The sequence below is a fragment of the Sceloporus undulatus genome, chromosome 6 (genome assembly GCF_019175285.1).
Source record: "Sceloporus undulatus isolate JIND9_A2432 ecotype Alabama chromosome 6, SceUnd_v1.1, whole genome shotgun sequence".
In the NCBI taxonomy this organism is placed as follows: Eukaryota; Metazoa; Chordata; class Lepidosauria; order Squamata; family Phrynosomatidae; genus Sceloporus; species Sceloporus undulatus.
The window spans coordinates 108,389,642-108,407,836 of record NC_056527.1 but is presented as its reverse complement, the minus strand read 5'-3'; the positions used below and the strand labels follow the sequence as shown (position 1 = coordinate 108,407,836).

At 42.4% G+C, this 18,195-nt stretch overlaps 2 protein-coding genes across 4 annotated transcripts in view; one reads left to right on the top strand and one right to left on the bottom strand.

Moving 5' to 3' along the window:
* Positions 1-4,079, top strand: part of DOC2A (double C2 domain alpha) — a 53,458-nt gene extending 49,379 nt beyond the window's left edge. For all 3 annotated transcript variants that reach the window (XM_042471668.1, XM_042471666.1, XM_042471667.1), the window contains exon 11: positions 50-4,079. In XM_042471668.1, coding sequence (XP_042327602.1) covers positions 50-189 — 140 coding nt within the window. In that variant the 3' untranslated portion in view covers positions 190-4,079. The remainder of the gene's footprint in view (positions 1-49) is intronic.
* Positions 4,080-4,178: 99 nt separating this feature from the next.
* On the bottom strand, positions 4,179-16,994 carry INO80E (INO80 complex subunit E). The gene is made up of 6 exons (XM_042471737.1): positions 16,791-16,994; positions 14,999-15,069; positions 14,375-14,427; positions 11,511-11,586; positions 9,383-9,500; positions 4,179-4,542 (listed from the first exon to the last, which is right to left on the bottom strand). Exons 1-6 carry the CDS (start codon positions 16,878-16,880, stop codon positions 4,339-4,341), a joined length of 612 nt encoding a protein of 203 aa, XP_042327671.1. The 5' UTR covers positions 16,881-16,994; the 3' UTR covers positions 4,179-4,338.
* Between the last annotated feature and the right edge of the window lie 1,201 nt (positions 16,995-18,195).

Sequence of the window (18,195 nt, the reverse complement as noted above, 5' to 3'; positions counted from 1 at the left end):
CTGAGCAGACATTTGGAAACTTAAGAATCTCTTTACTCTTCTGTTGTAGGTGGGGTGACCCTTGGTCTAGGGGCCCCAGGAGAATGCCGACAGCATTGGCTCTCATGCCTTCAGACCCCTGACTGCCGCCTTGAGCACTGGCACACACTCACCAATGAGCTCCCAGAATCCTCTGCTTTTGGCCCCTGAGACACTGTCTCTTCTGCCTAAAGAACTGCATCTTCCCATCCTGCCTGCCTGCCAAAAAGGGGGAGAGGCACAGCACCAGGAGCCCCTCCTTTGCACGAGGACGTTTGCACGTTTTCAAAATTACTTGTTGTTGGTGTCCATTTATGTTTATGCTCTAGGAAAGAACTTAAACAAAGGCTGTCCCCTCTTCAGGTTTGCTATGCTAAAGCAATGCTGGGGAATGATGAGGTTGATGGGAGGGAGATCATACATGTGGGAGAGCAACGGAGGAAAAAGAGGTGGCTAATTCTGAAACAGTCTAAACTTAAATCAGTGAAAACTCACAGGAAATTATACCCAAGTATTTCTCCTCTTCCTGAACTCTCAGAAAATTTCTGGCCACGAATCTGAAATGCAACTTTTATATCCACGTTTGGTTTGAATTTTAAAAGACAAGACAGCTTCTGGTGGTCAAATGTACAACATGGGTTTTTAAAACAGGCAAATGAAAGAAATAAAATGCACTTTAAAACCCACATTCCCCTATAGAATTTCTCCCCAAGATCCAAAAAATCTCTTTTCTCCTTGTTTCCACATCAACTCCTTCCCTGCTCATCTTAACCCAGAGTGACATATGCAATTTGCACATCTCAACCATTAAAAAAAGTCCAACATCTCTTGGCTTCTTGGGTAGATTAAAAGGGCTTCCATCAAGCACACTTCTTCTTACTAACTCAGCTTGTTTAGAGGCATGTTAGCTCAGCTGCTTAGAACCACTGACTTTTAAGGAGAAAGGCCCACCACAGTCTCCTTTCCTACAAACAGGGTGAGAAGAAAATATCGTGCCCTTAAGGAGCTGCCTCTAATTTTGTTTCCATCTTTTTCAGATATGCTGACAACATCCAGAATTAAAAACCTGTATGGTCCAGTTCACTTTTCTTTTTGAGGCAAAGAAGTTCAAGATTTCATAGAATTGTAAAATTGGAAGGGGTCACGTAAGACCATGCTTTTCAAAATAGCTGATGTGGCAGCCCAGCAATTTTCAGTTCCACGTATCTGGATCTGGTATTTGATTTGTGCCATATTATTTTCATATTTGCAGTTTCCTGGAAATTCACTGTAGAATAGCCAGTTGTCTGTAGCACTGTCACACATCATTGAGTCTAAATTCCCTGCTTCAGGGACCTAGACCTAGGGCATCCTGAATGGGTGGCTGCTCAGCCTGTACTTGGAGATCTCCAGCAATGGATGAGAACTGCTACCAATCTAAAATAATTGGCTCCATTGCTAAACTGCTCTTTTCATCAAGATTTTTCACCTTACATTCAACTGAACTCTACCCTCCTGTAACTTAAGCTCATTAGATCTAGTCACATTCTCTGGAGCCACAGAAAACAAAGCCTTTGCCCTCTTCTTTCTGAAAGCCCTTCAGGTTTTTGAAGAATGCTATCATGCACTTCCCAGTCCCATCTTTTCTTTTCCAAGCCAAACAGTTCTTTCACCCTTTCCTCATAGGAATTACTTTGCATATCGTGGACCATCTTTGTTGCCCTTCATTGTACCTATCCCAATTTGTCTATTTCTTCCTTAAACTGCGGCAGTCAGAACTGCACACAGGATTTCAAATGAGGTCGCACTAGTGCACAATAAAATGGAACGATTACATCTTATGACTTGGAAACTACTGTTCTATTAAAGCAGTCTAAAATCACATTAGGTTTTATCGCAGCTGTATTGCACTGTTGACTTGGCTTGTGACCGACTACAGTCCCAAGATGCTTTTCACATGTATTGCTGCCAAGACAGTTATTCCTCATCCTATGTGTGTCTGTGAATATGCCTTTTTTGTTGTTGCTTTATTGCAGAATTTTGTATTTCCTACCAAATTTCATTCTGTCCATTTCACTTATTTTGAATTTTACTCCTATTTTTGGAAGATGTTAACCCTCTGAGGTTTTGTGTCATCCACAGGTTTCATAAGGATGCTTCTTACCCCTTTATTTCAGTCACTGATAAAAATGTTAAATACTAGCATAGCACCTAGCCCCTGACACACTTTAATCAAAATCTCTCTCCAGTTTGATAAGGAACAGTGGGTGAGATTCTGCCAACTTAGTATTTCAACCAGTGCTGAATACAACTGACAGTATTATCCCTCCAGGCCTCACTTAACTATGTTGGTGACCAAAATTTCATGGGGGACTTTGTCAGGTGCTTTGCTAAAATCAAGATAAATTGCATTCCCATCATTCTCACAATTCATAAAGCTAGTAACTCAATAGTGTTTTATTTTTTAAAGAGGTAAGAATAATCTCAGTCTGTCAAAAATAAATCCTAGTTATTGTACTGATTCTACTTAACACTGTACTGTTGTCAAATTGTAAGCACCTTCCTTCATTTTTAATCTCTTTTCATATATTTCTTGTGACTGGTCAGTATGATCAGCCTGTTGTGTCCTAGATCTTCTCTTTCTGATATCTGCAAACAGGCACTTTTGTTTATGCATCTTCAGTCCCATGGCACTCTAGTCATTTTCTGGGATTTAATAATTGGTTTAGGCAGACGTTCTGAGAGCCCAATAGAGAGTTCCTTTAGAAAGCAGTTCCTATGGCCCTGAAAGCCTAAACTTACACACCTGAAATATCTCTTCTTGTTGCTCTTAATAGAATTCCTTGACAGCCCGAGGACATGCTGAATTTCAGCTTTCCTGAAACTCTTCCCACAAACCTGGGATATTCACTTGTGATTGTTCTAAACATAACTTTTTTAAAAATGGGCTCATTCTTTTTTTGTTGGTTTCGGGTTTTTTCATGCAGCTCCACAATGGCTTTTTTATGTGTCTCCCATTTTTCTTCCTTATTGGAATGGTTTGCAATTGTGCCTTTTAGTAACGCCTTATTTAGGAAATTAACCTGATAAATATTACAATTTCTGGACATCAACCAGGAAAGCAAGATTGGCTTTGGTCGTCCATCATGTGTTTACAAGCCAGGACCAGCCGTACAAGTAGCCAGTCTGAGGGATTCTGCATTCAAAGCAGTAGTTATCATGAATTTCGCTTATTATTATTTTACCACTATGTGGAGAACAGACACCATTGAAATCTTCTGCCTTGGGTACTGGAACATCTTGGTCCATCTCTCTAGAGATGCTCATTTGTCTTCATTATAGTCTTTCACCAAACAACATGCAGTACCAAAGTGACAAATCTGTTCATATATAATATGTGAATCAACTTTAAAAAGAGGCAGAGTCTTCCATCTATGTTTATAAGCCGTTGTTTGCAGCTAGATAAAAATGTAGGCTTTCATTTCTCTTAAAGCTACTGTCACCTGGACATAAACAACATTCTTTTCCCCGGTTTCTAAAGATATGTCCCTTGCCAACATTGGTGAGTACTCAATAGTTTCTTGTAGCTATCCCATCACCACTTACAAATATCTGTAGCAAAAATATTACTACTAACAATAAAAACACTGCAGCAAGTAGCAAGATTTGGGTGCCTACTAGAAACCATTTAGTAAAATACATACACATAAAAGCCTGGGGATATTTCCATTTTATATAAAAAGAATCCCCATCTGGAGTTTGGTGGATAAACGTCTCCACAGAATTTTTTTTTGGAAGCACTTAAGACTTTAAATGTTTACATGAGCGGTGAAAAGCTCTTTCCTGCTTCTTAAAGAGGTTCACCCCTTTTCCCTGCTCAGGAGATTTCAAGCACTTTTTCAGACTTCCCTGCCTTTTAAGGGATTTTCCCCCTTCTTCTGTGAGAAAAGGTAGACGGAGAGAGTCATCCCATCTTGTGAAAGGATGTACTTTTTCCACATGAATTTCTCTTCATTAGTACATTTCATAAAAGGCAGATGCCTGACAGGAAAGAGCAAAGAAACCTCTGGCCTCATTCTGAGGCAAATTCTTCCAAGGGCTCATGGGGTTTAAGCAAAGCAAGAAAACAAGGGGTTGGGGTTTGAAGAAGGGGGGAATACAGAAATTATGACCAGAATTTTTATATATATATATATACACAAAAAATCCCATTTATTGACTGACTTGCATGTTTTTTGGAGTCTGTAAACAAAAAGTTAAAATAAAAATGTGGGGTGCAATCCCCTTCCCACACCACGGAGAAGCCTGGGTCCTTTAAGCAAGGTGTGCTGTTTCCCATCATTACTCGGGAATGTCGATTACCAGTTCATCATCACCATCGAGGGGATCTTCGCCACTTCCCTCCCCTGTGTCACTGAACATCTGATGGGGCACTGTGCTGAGGATGGTGGGTGGCGGGAGTTTAGGGGTCCCACGAGGTGAAGGAAAGGGCAAGCCCACTACTACAGGTGAACAGTCAGAGTGGGAGGCAGGAGGCATCGGGAGCTGCAGTTGAGAAGAGAGGAAGAAAAAATGTGGGTGGGATACTGAGCCCCACAACTGTTCACTTTCTCAGGATTACACTTTCCCTGATCCCAGTCTCCCTTTCCACTTGTAAAGCAGTGAAGCATCTGCTTAATATCTCCCCAAAGTGAAAGAACACCGTTTCTTGAGAATACGGTCATCCCTCTTGATTTGCGGGGGATCCATTCCAGGGACACACACCCCGCGAATCTGGAAAATTGCACATATCCAAGTACCATTGATTTGAACAGCAGCGCGAACACCAGGTGCACATGCTATTTTGTCTCTCCCCACTTGCCATCTGTGAGCGGGAGAGACCATGGACTCCAAGACTGTGAATTGGGAGGGACAACTGTACAGTGCACCCTCCACATTCGCTGGGGTTAGGGGCAAAGGACCCGCATGAAAGTGGGAAAAGAACAACTCTCTAGGAATCTCTAGGTTCTCTGGGGCACCTCTGCGGTTAACATCTGCTGGAATCTGACCACAGAATTGTTCTGGAGGACCTACAAATGCCTAAGAAAGTGTTATCTCTAAGGATCTCCAGGTCATCCAGCATGATTGTTGGTGGAAGTTGGCACAGAGTCATGCTGGAGGATTTAGAGATTCTTAGAACATATTAATCAAATCCATGAATAATGAAATTCGCAAAAGTCAAAGCCACAAATGTGGACGGCTGACTGAACAGTTCTTCCTCAGACAGTAGTAATTCAGCAGAAGATGCAAAAATTACCTTTGGTGCTAGAAGTCCAAGAATCTCCCAACCAATGTTCACTGCCAATGATCATGGTGGCTGGTGGATTCCAGGAATTATAGTGCAAGCAAGGAACTTTCTCTCTGCCTACAGAGTAATGCTGTAGATATTTTAGCCCGTGAAACCCCACAGCAAGTCAAGTGATTTGTCATCTAAAACTTTCCACAATTTCAGCAGTGAATAACCCAACCTTTAAGCCAGTAGAGTCAGAACCAGAAAGGAAATCAGAATGAGTAATACATCCAAAATTGTACAGAGGCACTGCATCCCCACCCAAGAGCATAAGATCTTTCTTCTCAAACACCTATACAGACAATCTTCTTCTGCAGATTAAGAACGACAGCTTATTGTTTCAAGTCATCAAATCTCCCAGAACAATAAAAGAATCATCTCATCCAGTAATGAAAAGTAGGATTCCCTCATAGCACACTCATTTAAAGGAACCCAAACGTAAAAAACTCTCAAGAGTTCTCTAGGCACCAGTCATAACAACAGTGAGATTGTAGCAGAAATGGAAGAGGAATCTTAACAGCATAAGAACAGCCATGTTGGATCAGACCAAAGGCCTATCCAGTCCAATAGTCTACTCACACAGTGACTAATGAGTTGCCTGCAAAAATTCCACTAACAATTGTATAGAAGAAACTAGTGCAAGTGCGTGTGCATGCACATACGCCTTCAAGTTGCCTGCAGACTTATGGTAACCCTATGAATTTCATAGGGTTTTCTTAGAAAAAAAATACTCTGAGGTGGTTTTACCAGTTCCTTCCTATGAAATATAGCCTACTGCACCAGGTATTCATGAAGAGGTCTCCCATGCAAGTAATAAGACTGCCCTGCTCAGCATCCAACATGAGGTGGAATCTGGTGCATTTAGGGTGTTTCGGTCAGATCTAGAATATTCATTCCTAAATTTGTACCTACACAAGTATCTATACAAATAGTATATTAGTATGCATACTATCTGCATATATACTTGTGTAGATGAATGTATGAGGATGCATCTATTCTATATCTGATTGCATTCTATGCCAGTTTTTGCCATCCAGATGCCATTCAGATGCACTGGACTATAACCACCATCACCTACAACAGTTGGAGATGATGGAAGGCGCAGTCCAGCATGTCTGAATGGCAGCAGTTTGGCACAGGTTGTTCTTTGTTATCCTGCTCTTCCATGTTCAATGAGATCAATGGACTTACAGATCAGTGGACACAGAAAGCCTTACCACAGATACCAACTGAATACATATTTATGGAATGAACTACATTCCATGTTATATGTTCTTTTCCCCCCAGCAAACTATAACAGAGCATGATATGGGACCATCGGACTGTCGTCCCAAATTTAATTCTGTACCATATAAGAATGATGTCAACATGCGTCACCTGCATTTTCTGAAATGCAAGCCGATATCTCTCCCTGCAAACACACACACAAACACACACAAATATCCTCCTGCTAGTACCTTGAGCTTGCGGGGCCTTGGGGGCCGCCGGGCAGAACGAGTAGCGTTGGTGTCAGCTTGGGGGGGGACCAGGCTCAGGCCCCAGAGCCAAGTAGTCAGAGGGAAAGGGAGCATAAGGGGGGGAGGGGGGGGGGGGGGGGGGGGGGGGGGGGGGGAAGGGAAAGATGGAAGAAGAAATCAAAGTATGAATGGTGAGCATGCAAGACCCAGAAAGGGGTAACAGAATTGTAAAAATTGAAGCAGCCGCCACACATATAAAGATATTTGATACTTCTATCAATTTAAGTAGATTCCACCTCCAGTGTTATCTCCCACAGCATTCCCCAATTTGGCCCTACAGTCCCCATCATCCTCAACCCACACAGCCAACAGCCAAACTGGCTGAGGATGATGGAAGCTGTAAACTGAGACACCATGAGGGTGCTAAATTTGGGAAGGTCATAAGAACAGTCCTGCTGGATCATGGTACATCTAGTCCAGTGACACATTCAGTGGATTGGCCATTTTGCTGTTCTCCCAAATCTTGCACTGCTGCCATTTTCACTGTGATGTTCCAGGAACTCTAAGTCACTTCTTGGCAGTTGTGAAGCCCTATTTTGTATTGTTACAGGGTGGAGTTGGGGGCAGAAAGAGCATTTTATCTTACAAACATTTTTGGCCCAAACAATTTTACAGGGCAGAATCAGGGTTTGGGGGCAGTAGGTGGCTCATGGGGGAATGGGAGCCACACGAGACCCCTCCAAACATGGTTCTCACCCCTGGTTTAATCCAAAACCCTGTGTTCCCACAATGAGCAGTCAGATGTGTCTGGGAGGTGAATAAAAATGACAAGAAAGCAATAACCCTCCTGCTCAGCTGTTCTCTCCACAGCTGGTATTTACTGGTGTAGTGTTCCCAACCTGAAGATTACATGAACAGATAATGATTAATAGTAGAGCTTGGAAATTTTACATTGTTTGAACCAGAAAATGCAGAATCCCTACATTAATAAGCTGTTTCTGGGGTTCTGAGAATGATAGTCTAAAAAAAGTTTTATCAAGTTCTGGCTAATATGTTCTGAAAGACCTCTCCCCTGTCATCTGCCCAATCTTCTTCCAAAGCCATCTATATTCATGGCCATAACAACAAATCGCATACTCAATGACAGATTTTGTGGAGCAGCACTTTCTTTCACCTTCCCTGGATCAATTTTATTGGATGACCTCCTTAAGTTCCTTATAAAAGAGGCAAGGGGGGAAACACATACACACATTCCACCTATTTTCTCCATGCCATGCATAATTTTATAAACTGCCATCATATATCCTGTGGTCATTCCCCTTCTAAATTAAAATGCCTGAAATTGTAATGTTTCCTGACAGATGAGGTGCTCCATTTGCTTGATCGCTTTGGTTGACTGCTTTTCAACAGAAGATTAGGTTTGCAAGGAAATGGGCCTCATCTAGAATCTTCTTCCCTTTGAGCTGAACAACTGTGTGTATGTAACTATACACATGAAACCAAATTAACTACACAAACATTAATCAGGCCTTAGAGTGTGTAGGCAAATGCAGCTAACTAACATCTTTCATGTAGGCAAACATTTAAATGGAAACTCTAATATGCAGGCATAAAGGAATCATACCCGCTAATCTCTGAATGTATCCTACTGTCTCTGTCCAAGAAAGAAACTCAGTTTTATGTCTTAACAATGGCAACCAAATGCTGAGATGGAAAACAATGAGGCGAAATAGAGGTGGTATGGACAGGAGACTAAAGGGAAGAGGATGAGGAGTAGCCATAGGGAATAAGGCACAAACACCCAATGTCAACTCTGCCCTTGAACTTAGGAAAGCCATTTTGGACAAGGGAACAGACACCCATGTCTCCATACCAGCAGGGGAAGGGAAATGTTACTTTTTTGGATTGCAGCTCCCAGAATTCTCCAGCCAACATGGTCACTTGCCAAGTTGCCAGACGGAATCTGGAAGCTGTAGTCCAAAAACAGGTTAACAGCCCCACAATAACATATATATTAGCAAAGCGGAAATTGAGCTACTGCCCAAGCTATTTAGTTTATTATTTCATTATAAATTCTGTCAAAGACACTAGCAGACACCATTTTGAATGTCTGCAAAGAATTTTAGTTATGACTGGCAGTCTCACTCAAATACCAACACAATCATGTTGATTTATACAGGTTGAACAACTTTGTTTCAAATATGGCATCTTGGCTGAGGAAAGCCAAGGAAACTGATTTTACCTTCAATGCAATTCTGATTCCTGACAGTTTTTGTCTCATCACTGTGGCAGCTATGTTTGGCTTTCTAGTTAGCACAACAAAAACCTAGCAAAGCCATCTCTTGATTCTGGAAGGGAGACAACCAAAGACTGTTCTTAGCATATAGCATGTGACAACACAGGCCACAACATTTGATTTGGACAGCCTATTTCACAATACCCAAAGCTTGAGAAAGTTACTTTTGTGCACTTTAACTCCCAGAGTCCCCCTAGCCAACATACCTTGTGACCATGCTGGCTGAAGGATTCTAGGTGTTGTCATTCAAAAGTAACTTTTTCAAACTCTACTTATTTGTCCTAAAGAGATGGGATTACTCACAGAGGTCAAGTAGGGAGATTGTGTCCCTGAGGCTGGGAGCCCAAAGCCTGAGGTTGGCTGGAGGGAAAGACCTGAAGAAGAAGGTGATGAGGCAGCGCCAAGCTGAGGGCTTCGTTTTCTGTGGACAGAAAGATGAATATTGTGGATGATATTTCCCCAACACCACAAGCCATGATATCAGTGCAACTGGTGGTGCGACTTGGTATACCTATGGTGCTAAAGAAATCAGCTGGATCTGTTTCAATAAAGGTATGAGAAGCAACCTTCTTTACTTTTAAAACAAATCGCCCTGTGCTACATGTCTGAAACAGTTATGCTAAACCAGACAGCAGGGAACTGGGGAGCATACAGCCCTTCAGTAGTTACTGGACTGCTACTCCCATTGGCTCAAACCAGTAGAGTTGATGGTTCAGGAAACGTGGGAGCTGTACTCCAACACAGTCTGAAGAGTCAGACATTCACCATCCTTGCTGTATCTGAAAAACAGCAGAGTTCCTTTATGCTTCCAAATAGTCATGGTCAGGAAGGCAGGCCAAAAGTGTCCCACAGAAGGATTCTGCCCCATGGTGGAAGTCATCCAAAAGAAGCAGACAACTTAGCAATGGCACTTGTGATGTTGCGGGCTTTGGTTAAAAAATAATGTTGCATTCATTAGAGAAATTAAGAAAACATATGGTTCTGTAAGTGATGTACAGTGGACCCTTCCCTTACGCGGGGTATCAGTTCTGGACCCACCCCGGTGTAAGGGGAATTCCGCGTATGCTCGAGCCCCATTTAAATGAATGGGGCTTGTGTATGATGTGGCGCATGCGCCGCCAACACAAACACTCTTACACCTTACGGGGCGTGCTGCCCCTTTTTCCAGCATGGCTTTCAGTATATGCTGAAAGCCACATAAGGTGTGCTCGCGTATGATGTGAGTGCACTGTATAATAAATGTAGTAAGGCAGTGGTTCCCGAACTTTGGTCCTCCATTTGCTTTGGACCTCAGATCCCAGAAGCTCCAACCAACTTGACCAACAATCAGAAATTATGGAAGCTGAAGTGCAAAACCTCTGGAGGACCAAAGGTTGGCCATCATTGCTTTAACATGATGCCATAAGGTAAGTGATCTGTCAAGAAGAAGGTGAGAGTATGGGATGTTGAGAGTGACTGATGATTGGCTGAGTATTTGAATGGGATGTTTAAAAGGTAGGATAGTTAGTCAGAGGGAAGGTCTGTTAAGAGTTAGTCCCCAGAAGAGATAGGCATTTCATTAGACTCAGGATTATGAGGAAATGGGGAAAGAGTTAGTAGAATCAATTAGAATTTATGTGTGTTAAATAAGTAATCTTTAATTGTACAGTGTATTTCTATTTAAATATTATTTTTGTATTATATACACCTTTGTCTCTGGGAACACTACAACAGCACTGTTGAATGAATCCAGACACACAGTGTCTGTGATGACAGCAGTAGTCTAAGGGAGATGATGATGTGGGATTACAGGAAGAAAGAGTCTCTTGCACAGGAACCACAGATATCCAGAAGTTACCCACAAGTGGTGTTGGCAGCAGTGGGAAAAGTGGAGGTGCCCATATTTGGTGCCATAGTAGTGGAATAAATAGAAGTTTCCACAGTACCCATTTTAGACACTGGAACTTACTCTCTTGTCTTAGCAGACAAGGACTGGAATCCTGTCCGTGACATGTACTGTACATATGAGAATGGCTTACGCATGTCTCTTTTTAGAAAGAGTGCATGGTGTTATTCTGAAGCCCTTGCATATCCAAAACTCCCCCAACCTGCTCTCAAGCCACAGGAGGGCCTACTGCCGCTATGTACCAAAGGGAAAAGGAGGAAGGAGGGAGTCAGTCAGACAATGTGGCTCCAAGGGGAAAGGAGAGGAGAGGACACTCCATCTGTGAGCACACTCCCATTTCCTTCCCCTCTGACCTGATAAAAGCCAGTTATGGTGATCACAGAGTTTTCTTCACAAGATTTCTTGGAGGGAGATTGCCGTGCCTTCCTCTGAGGCTGAGAAGAGTGTGACTTGCCCAATGTCATCCGGTGAGTTCATCCATGGCTGAACTCCCAGAATCCTAGTCCAGCACCCAAGCCACTACACCACGCTGGCTCACACACTCACCTTTTTAAGGACTGTGGCTCTGTCCCCTTGGGCATCTCCCCATCACTATTGTCAGAGGAGGCTGTTGCCTCTGAGTCTGAAACAGAGAAATGGATATTAATCATATGTGAATGTAGGAAGTCAGGAACATAACAGGAGCATTATTTTCTCCAGGAAATATCCCAGAGGCAGGTTAGGCTGAGACACAGCATCTGGCAAAGGTTATCCAGTGAACCTTAAAACAGCATAGAATCAAATCTCAGCTCTCCCTTGTCTAAATATGAGACATGAATCCTGTTACATACTACTGACTCCACTGTGAGAGCACTTCCATGCCTTCACAACTTTCAGCTTTGTATTTTTGACCCTTCAGAAACATATTATAATGTTTCTTCAAACTCTTTTTAACTATTAGCCTTTCTGGCACTACATTTATTAAGGTAATATATGTGGTCTAAGCTTGGAAATGTCACTCAACCTAGCACAGCCATGGCCAAGCTGTGGGATTCTGGAAGTTTTCATCTGAAAGAGGAGCTATCCCAAGAGAACTGTGATGCTGCATGGACTAAAGAAGCACTCCAACTTATAGACCTGTATATATGTAAATATATAACCTACAACTTTTTAAATGCCCAAGATTGGACAGATCAAGTCATGTCAACTCAAGCTCATTTATAAAACCTATTTCTGTGTGTGTTTTTAGTTATGTTTTTAACTTCTGTATGTTTTTGTATTAATTTTAAACCATTTAACTAGACAATTTTAATTGTTTTCACATTTTTATTGTGATGTTTTAATAAAGTTTTATCTTGTGACCGCTTTAGGTCCCTTTTTGGGGAGAAAGGCGGCACAGTAGTGAAATAAGTATATAAAATAAATAGGAACAAATACCTGCTTTCCTCTCCAGTCCCTCTCAAAATGGTGACAAAAAGTGACATCACTCATCCCTTCCTGTTGCCATTTTCAAAAGGATACCAAGGAAATGAGGCATGTCTGATGTTTAGGGATGGGGGTGTTTTTGTGTGTTTTTACATGGTTGGGCATATTTCTGCATTGTTTGGGGACAAAACTTGTCCAAAAATCATGCTGATTTTTTTAAAGATTAGGGGAAGGGTGGACTTCAGCATCCATAAAGGTGGGGTCCAAGGGCCACATGCAGCCCACAAATAACCCTCAAGCTGGTTCTACCCTCCAAGATGTGTTAGATACCACATCCATAATTCCTCAGGGATGGTAATTCAATGCATCTTGGAAGGCAACAGCTTGGTAAAAGCTTTGCTAGATGGGTACCACATCTTTCTACAGGATGAAATCATTAGAAGGGAGGGAGAGACAGAGGGAAGGAAGTGAGAAGACCTTGAATTAATTAAGAAAATGGTAGCAGGTGTTTATATCAATATGTGTCAGAGTATTTATATTAATCTTAAATCTGAGCTGGAATTGAAAGCCCACCTGAAAGCCTTGAAACACATCACTATGCATCCAAGTGATGTGTCGGTTTTCCATACTTGTGTAAAACAAAAGCTTATAAACACAGCACCACTGTTTAAACCCATTATATTAAAAGACTGTAATTCCACCAATGTTTTGTGCATTGCTAAATGCCAGCACCTTGGATGCAACATAAAATACGTCAGAAAAATCACCACCGATCTTTGCACAATGTTCATGAGCCATAAATAGCAATCATCACCAAAAAGGTGGAACAACTCATAACAAGGCATTTTAATCCTGAGAGAAACAGCTTTCTAAACATGGCAACATTTCCAATAGAGATGCTACCTCTGACTCAACAATTCTTCACATATGAAGGAACATTTGCATTTACAGACTTAAAACCTTGGCATCTTGTTAGATGCCTTCAAGTCAACTCCATCTTACAGTGACTTCATCCTGAGGTTTTCTTGGCCACATATATTTAGCCATTCTACCAAGGCTAAGAGAATGTGACTTGCCCAAAGACACCTAGTGGATTCCCCTAGCCTAGAAGGGATTCAAATCCCACTCTTCCAGTGTCCTAGTTCAAAACTCAAATTACCATTCAGTTCAGGATCATTATACACATACATATTTATTTGAATAATTGCATATAAATGTCTGTTATCATTTCATCAAATGTACAATCAATTCCATAGCTGATTATACTTCTGACATCTTAGTTCTATCTGCTTACAATGCTGCTGTGATGTTTTATTGACCTATTACTCACTTCCTCATTCTCTAAGCAAATAATAGATGTTAATGACTCAATACATATTAAAACTAGACATAAGTTTATGGATGAATGTGTCTTGGGTGAGGTCCAGAATTAATAAAATTAATTTTTTTAACTTAATTTATATAAAAATGTATATTTCACACTTCCGGTCCCTGTGCATGAAACAAAATGGCTCTCAACAACTTGAAGTCACAATATAATATGAAACTGCACATTCAAAAATTCTTGTAATATAAAACCATAAAGGCAATATAGATGCAGAAGTACAGTTGGCCCTCCGTTTGCGCAGGGATCTGTTCCTCACCCCACCCCCCGTGAAAATGGAGGCTCGCATGTATTCAAGCCTCATAGATTTGAATAGGGCACACGCACCATTAGAAATAATGGAGGTTGCCCTTCCGCACATAATCGAGGTCGCGGATCTCAGATTCACGAGTTAGGAGGGGCGATTGTACTGTGTTCTGCATTGTGAATCAATCCTTCTGTTTTCATCTGTTTCCTTCTCTTTGACTATCCTTTATTGTTTCAGTTTTAGAAAAATTTCATTTCATTTGAGCAATTCGGTTTCATTGTATTTTATTTCACATATCCATATACAAGTCTATGGAGATCACCCTCACATCCCCAAAACACCCAGTCAGAAGGAAGTTGTCAGCCTTGAATTTACCTGAGGATTCTTCATCCACATTCTCATACTGGAGAAGGCGATCGAGTAGAAAACTGGAAAGAGGAAACAGGCAGAAGGAGAGGAAGTGAGATTAACTTAAACCCAGTATTTTTCTTGACAGGGAACAATCAGGGCTTCAGGCTTGCTCAGAACTTGTGCCATCTGCAGAATCTGGCCAGTGCAACTCAACAGTGGGAGAGAGATACTCTGGGCCACTTTTTAAATCACTTCTTATTGTAGCCTATTGCTCTGTCCAGCTCTAAATATATATATATTCTGCTGTAGAATGCTAGGCAGCCAAGAGAGAAATTAAACCCTTCTGCCATCTCCAATACTGCCCTCATTCCTACTCCCACATTACTGAGTCACTGTTTTGGGGGAGAAAACACTGCTATGATTCTATTAGCAGGTTTATAGGCAGAAACTTAATAGGTGCCATTTTCCAATAGGATGGAGATGCAAAGACAAGGAAAACATCACCCACCAATTTCACCCCCATCATCCAAGAGAGCCCTGCCCAAGGCAGTGCTAACCCCACCTTGCTGTCTTCATTTTCCCACACTAGACCCACAGCTCTCCCTATTTTAAGATCCCTTCCACCTGTCCCCTGACTTGTTAGCTCACCTTTTATCCCGTGAAACCTTCAAGAGTTTTCGCTGTGCTTTTCTCAGCTCTTCTTGAAAACATTCTTGCTCCTGAGACAGGATAAAGCAGAGACACTATTAGTTAGCCTACACAAGGCTCCTGCCTCTCCAACTGCCTCTCTAGTGAATCTTTCTACTCTGGATCTGGCTATACCAGTAATCAGAATGAGGAAACATTCTTTGTTGTTGTTGTGTGCCTTGAAGTTATTTCCAGTTTATGGCAACCCTACAGTGAACCTATCATGGAGTATTCTTGGCAAGATTTGTTCAGAGCAAGTTTGCTTTTGCCATCCTCTGAGGCTGAAAGAGTGTGACTTGCCCAAGGTTACCTAGTGGGTTTCATGGCCAAGCTGGGAATTGAACCTTGAGGTTCAGCTTTGGGTCACTTTAAGTCAGAAACATTTTGAAGGCACACAATAGCGCATAATGAGATTATCTTGGGGAGATGGGATCAATGCCTGAACACAAAATTAATTTATGTTTCATATGCACATAGCCAGGAGGTCATTTTATATGATATTTTAAACAAATTTATTTGTTGTTGTTGTTGTTGTTGTTGTTAACCTCCTTCAAATCGATCTCGACTCACTTTTTCAGTTCTCTGCTTAAATCCTGTAAATTCAGGCTCATGGCCTCTCTAATCGAGTCTCTCCATCTGGCATGCTGTCTTTCTCTCTTTCTACATCCCTCCACCTGTCCTAGCATTATTGTCATTTCCAATGATTCATGCCACCTCTTGATGTGGCTAAAGTACGACAGCCTCCATTTAGTCATCTCCAGGACCCATTTCTTTGTCCTTTTGGCTGTTCCCAGTATCCTCAGCACTCTTCTCCAGGACCACATCTCAAATGAATTGGCTTTCTTTTTGTCTGCTTTCTTCACTATCCTGCTCTTACATCTGTACATGTGAATACAAAGGCTTGGACGGTTCTCACTTTCATGCTCAGTTGTGTATCTGTATGTTTTAGGATCTTGTCCAGTTCTTTCATAGCTGCCCTTCCCATTCATTCCTAGTCTTTTGATTTCCAGACTGCGGTTGCATGAAACAAAATGTGTGTACAGTGGACCCTTGGTATTCGCTGGGGTTTGTTCCCAGGACATTGACCCTATGGATACCAAAACCCATGGATGCTCAAGTCCCATTAAATACAACCGATACTAAAATGCAAGGATATAGCCGTGTTAGTCCGTAGAATCAGTACGTAGAGAGATCTTGTCGCACCTTTGAGGCTCACTGACAGAAAGAAATTGGCAGCAAGAGCTTTCGTAGAGTTCAATAATGCATCTGAAGAAGTAGAATGAAGTCTACGAAAACTCAGGCTGCCAATTCCTTTCTGTCAGTGAGCCTCAAAGGTGCGACAAGATCTCTCCAACTGCCAACAGCAAAATGGGTGACCCTTATATAAAACGGCAAAATCCAGACTTGCTTTTTGGAATGTGTGTGTATATATATATATATATATATATGAATATATTTCAAGCCGTGGATGGTTGAATACATGCATAAAGGATCCGTGGATATAGAGAGCTGGCTGTATATTGAAACCATCACAAAGCAAAGGCGATATTGTAGGAATAATCTGGTTTGACATCGGTTTAACTGCCATGGCCCAAGGCTATGGAATTCTGGGAACTGCAGTTCCCAGAATTCCATAGCCTTGGGCCATGGCAGTTAAACCGGTGTCAAACCGGATTATTCCTGCAGTGTGGACACAGCCACAGAGGCCCAAACCTCCTCTTAAAGCCCCCTTTCCTCCTCCTCCGGCCCTTACATAGATAAGGAACTTGAGCCTCCGCTTCAGGGCCCGGTAGCGCCGCTTGTAGCCCCCGCCGCCCGGATCGGGCTCCCCGGCCCCGTTCATGCTCGCCTGAAGAAGGAGTCACGCTTGGGACAGCAACCGAGCCTTCAACGAGAAAGAGAGCCAGGAGAACTACACTTCCCAGCATGCTCCAGACAGGAGAGACCGGAAGTAGGAGCGGAAATAGGAGCGGAACTACGACTCCCAGCATGCAAGAGGAAGGGAAAGAGGCGGGACCTTGGGTTTTTTTGGTCTTCCTGTTTTCGGCTCTCCTGCCGCTCTCTCTTCCGAACTCGTTGGTTTCACCCCTGAGGCGATTACAGTGTTAGGTTTAATATGGAGCTGTTTTCCTCCACACCACTAAACGCATCTGAGGAAGTACACTTGTCCTTCCATATTCGCTGGGGATAGGGGCACAGGGCCCCCCTAACAAAAACACTTGTGTTTTTACCTGAGAGCACCTCTCTAGGAATCTAGGTCCTCCAGTGCAACTCTGTGGTCAACATCTTCCCAGACATTGACCATAGAGTTGTGTTGGAGGAGCTACAAAGGCCTAGTGGAGTGTCCTCTCTAGGAATCTTTAGTTCCCTCCGTGCGGCTTTTGATTCAAGTTGACCAGAGATGTGTTGGAGGACCTAGATATTCCTAGAGAGAACATTAATAAAATCTGTGAATAGTCAAAACCGCAAATATCAAAACCGAAATATGGAGGGATGAGTGTACTGTACTGTGGAGCTGGTTTCCACACCACTAAATGCATCTGAGGAAGTAGTTTGAAGTCTGCCACACTTCATGCTGTTGACTTCTTTCTTTCAATCAGTCTCAAAGGTGCTACAAGATCTCTCTCAGTGATTCCCCAAACTGTGCCCTTTAAGAGATTTTGGACTTCAGTTCCCAGAAGCCTCAGCCATGTTGGCCAATAGTCTGGGATTCTGGGAGCTGAAGTCCAAATGCCCTTAAAGAGCACAGTTTGGGAACCACTGCTCTAGATACATGGCTATATCTTAGAATTTTACTGTGGAGCAGTGATTCCCAAATTTTGGGCCTCCATTTGTTGTGGACTCCATCTCCCAGAATCCCTAGCCAGCTTGTCCAGCAATAAGGAATTCTGGGAGATGAAGAAGTTGCCCACACTACACTCTTATAGTGCTGCTATTCCAACTTTAACTGCTCTGGTTGCCTCCTGTTGCATTCTGGGGTTTGCAGTTGAGGGAAAGACATTTTGAATTCTCAGTGGGAGCTCTTAGGCCTCCCTGAACTACAAACCCCAAAATGCAACAGGAGGCAGCCAGAGCAGTCAATGTGCAAAAGTAGCACTACAAAAATGTAGTGCGGTCATCCCCAAAGTCTAAAACCTACGAAGGACCAAAGTTTGAGA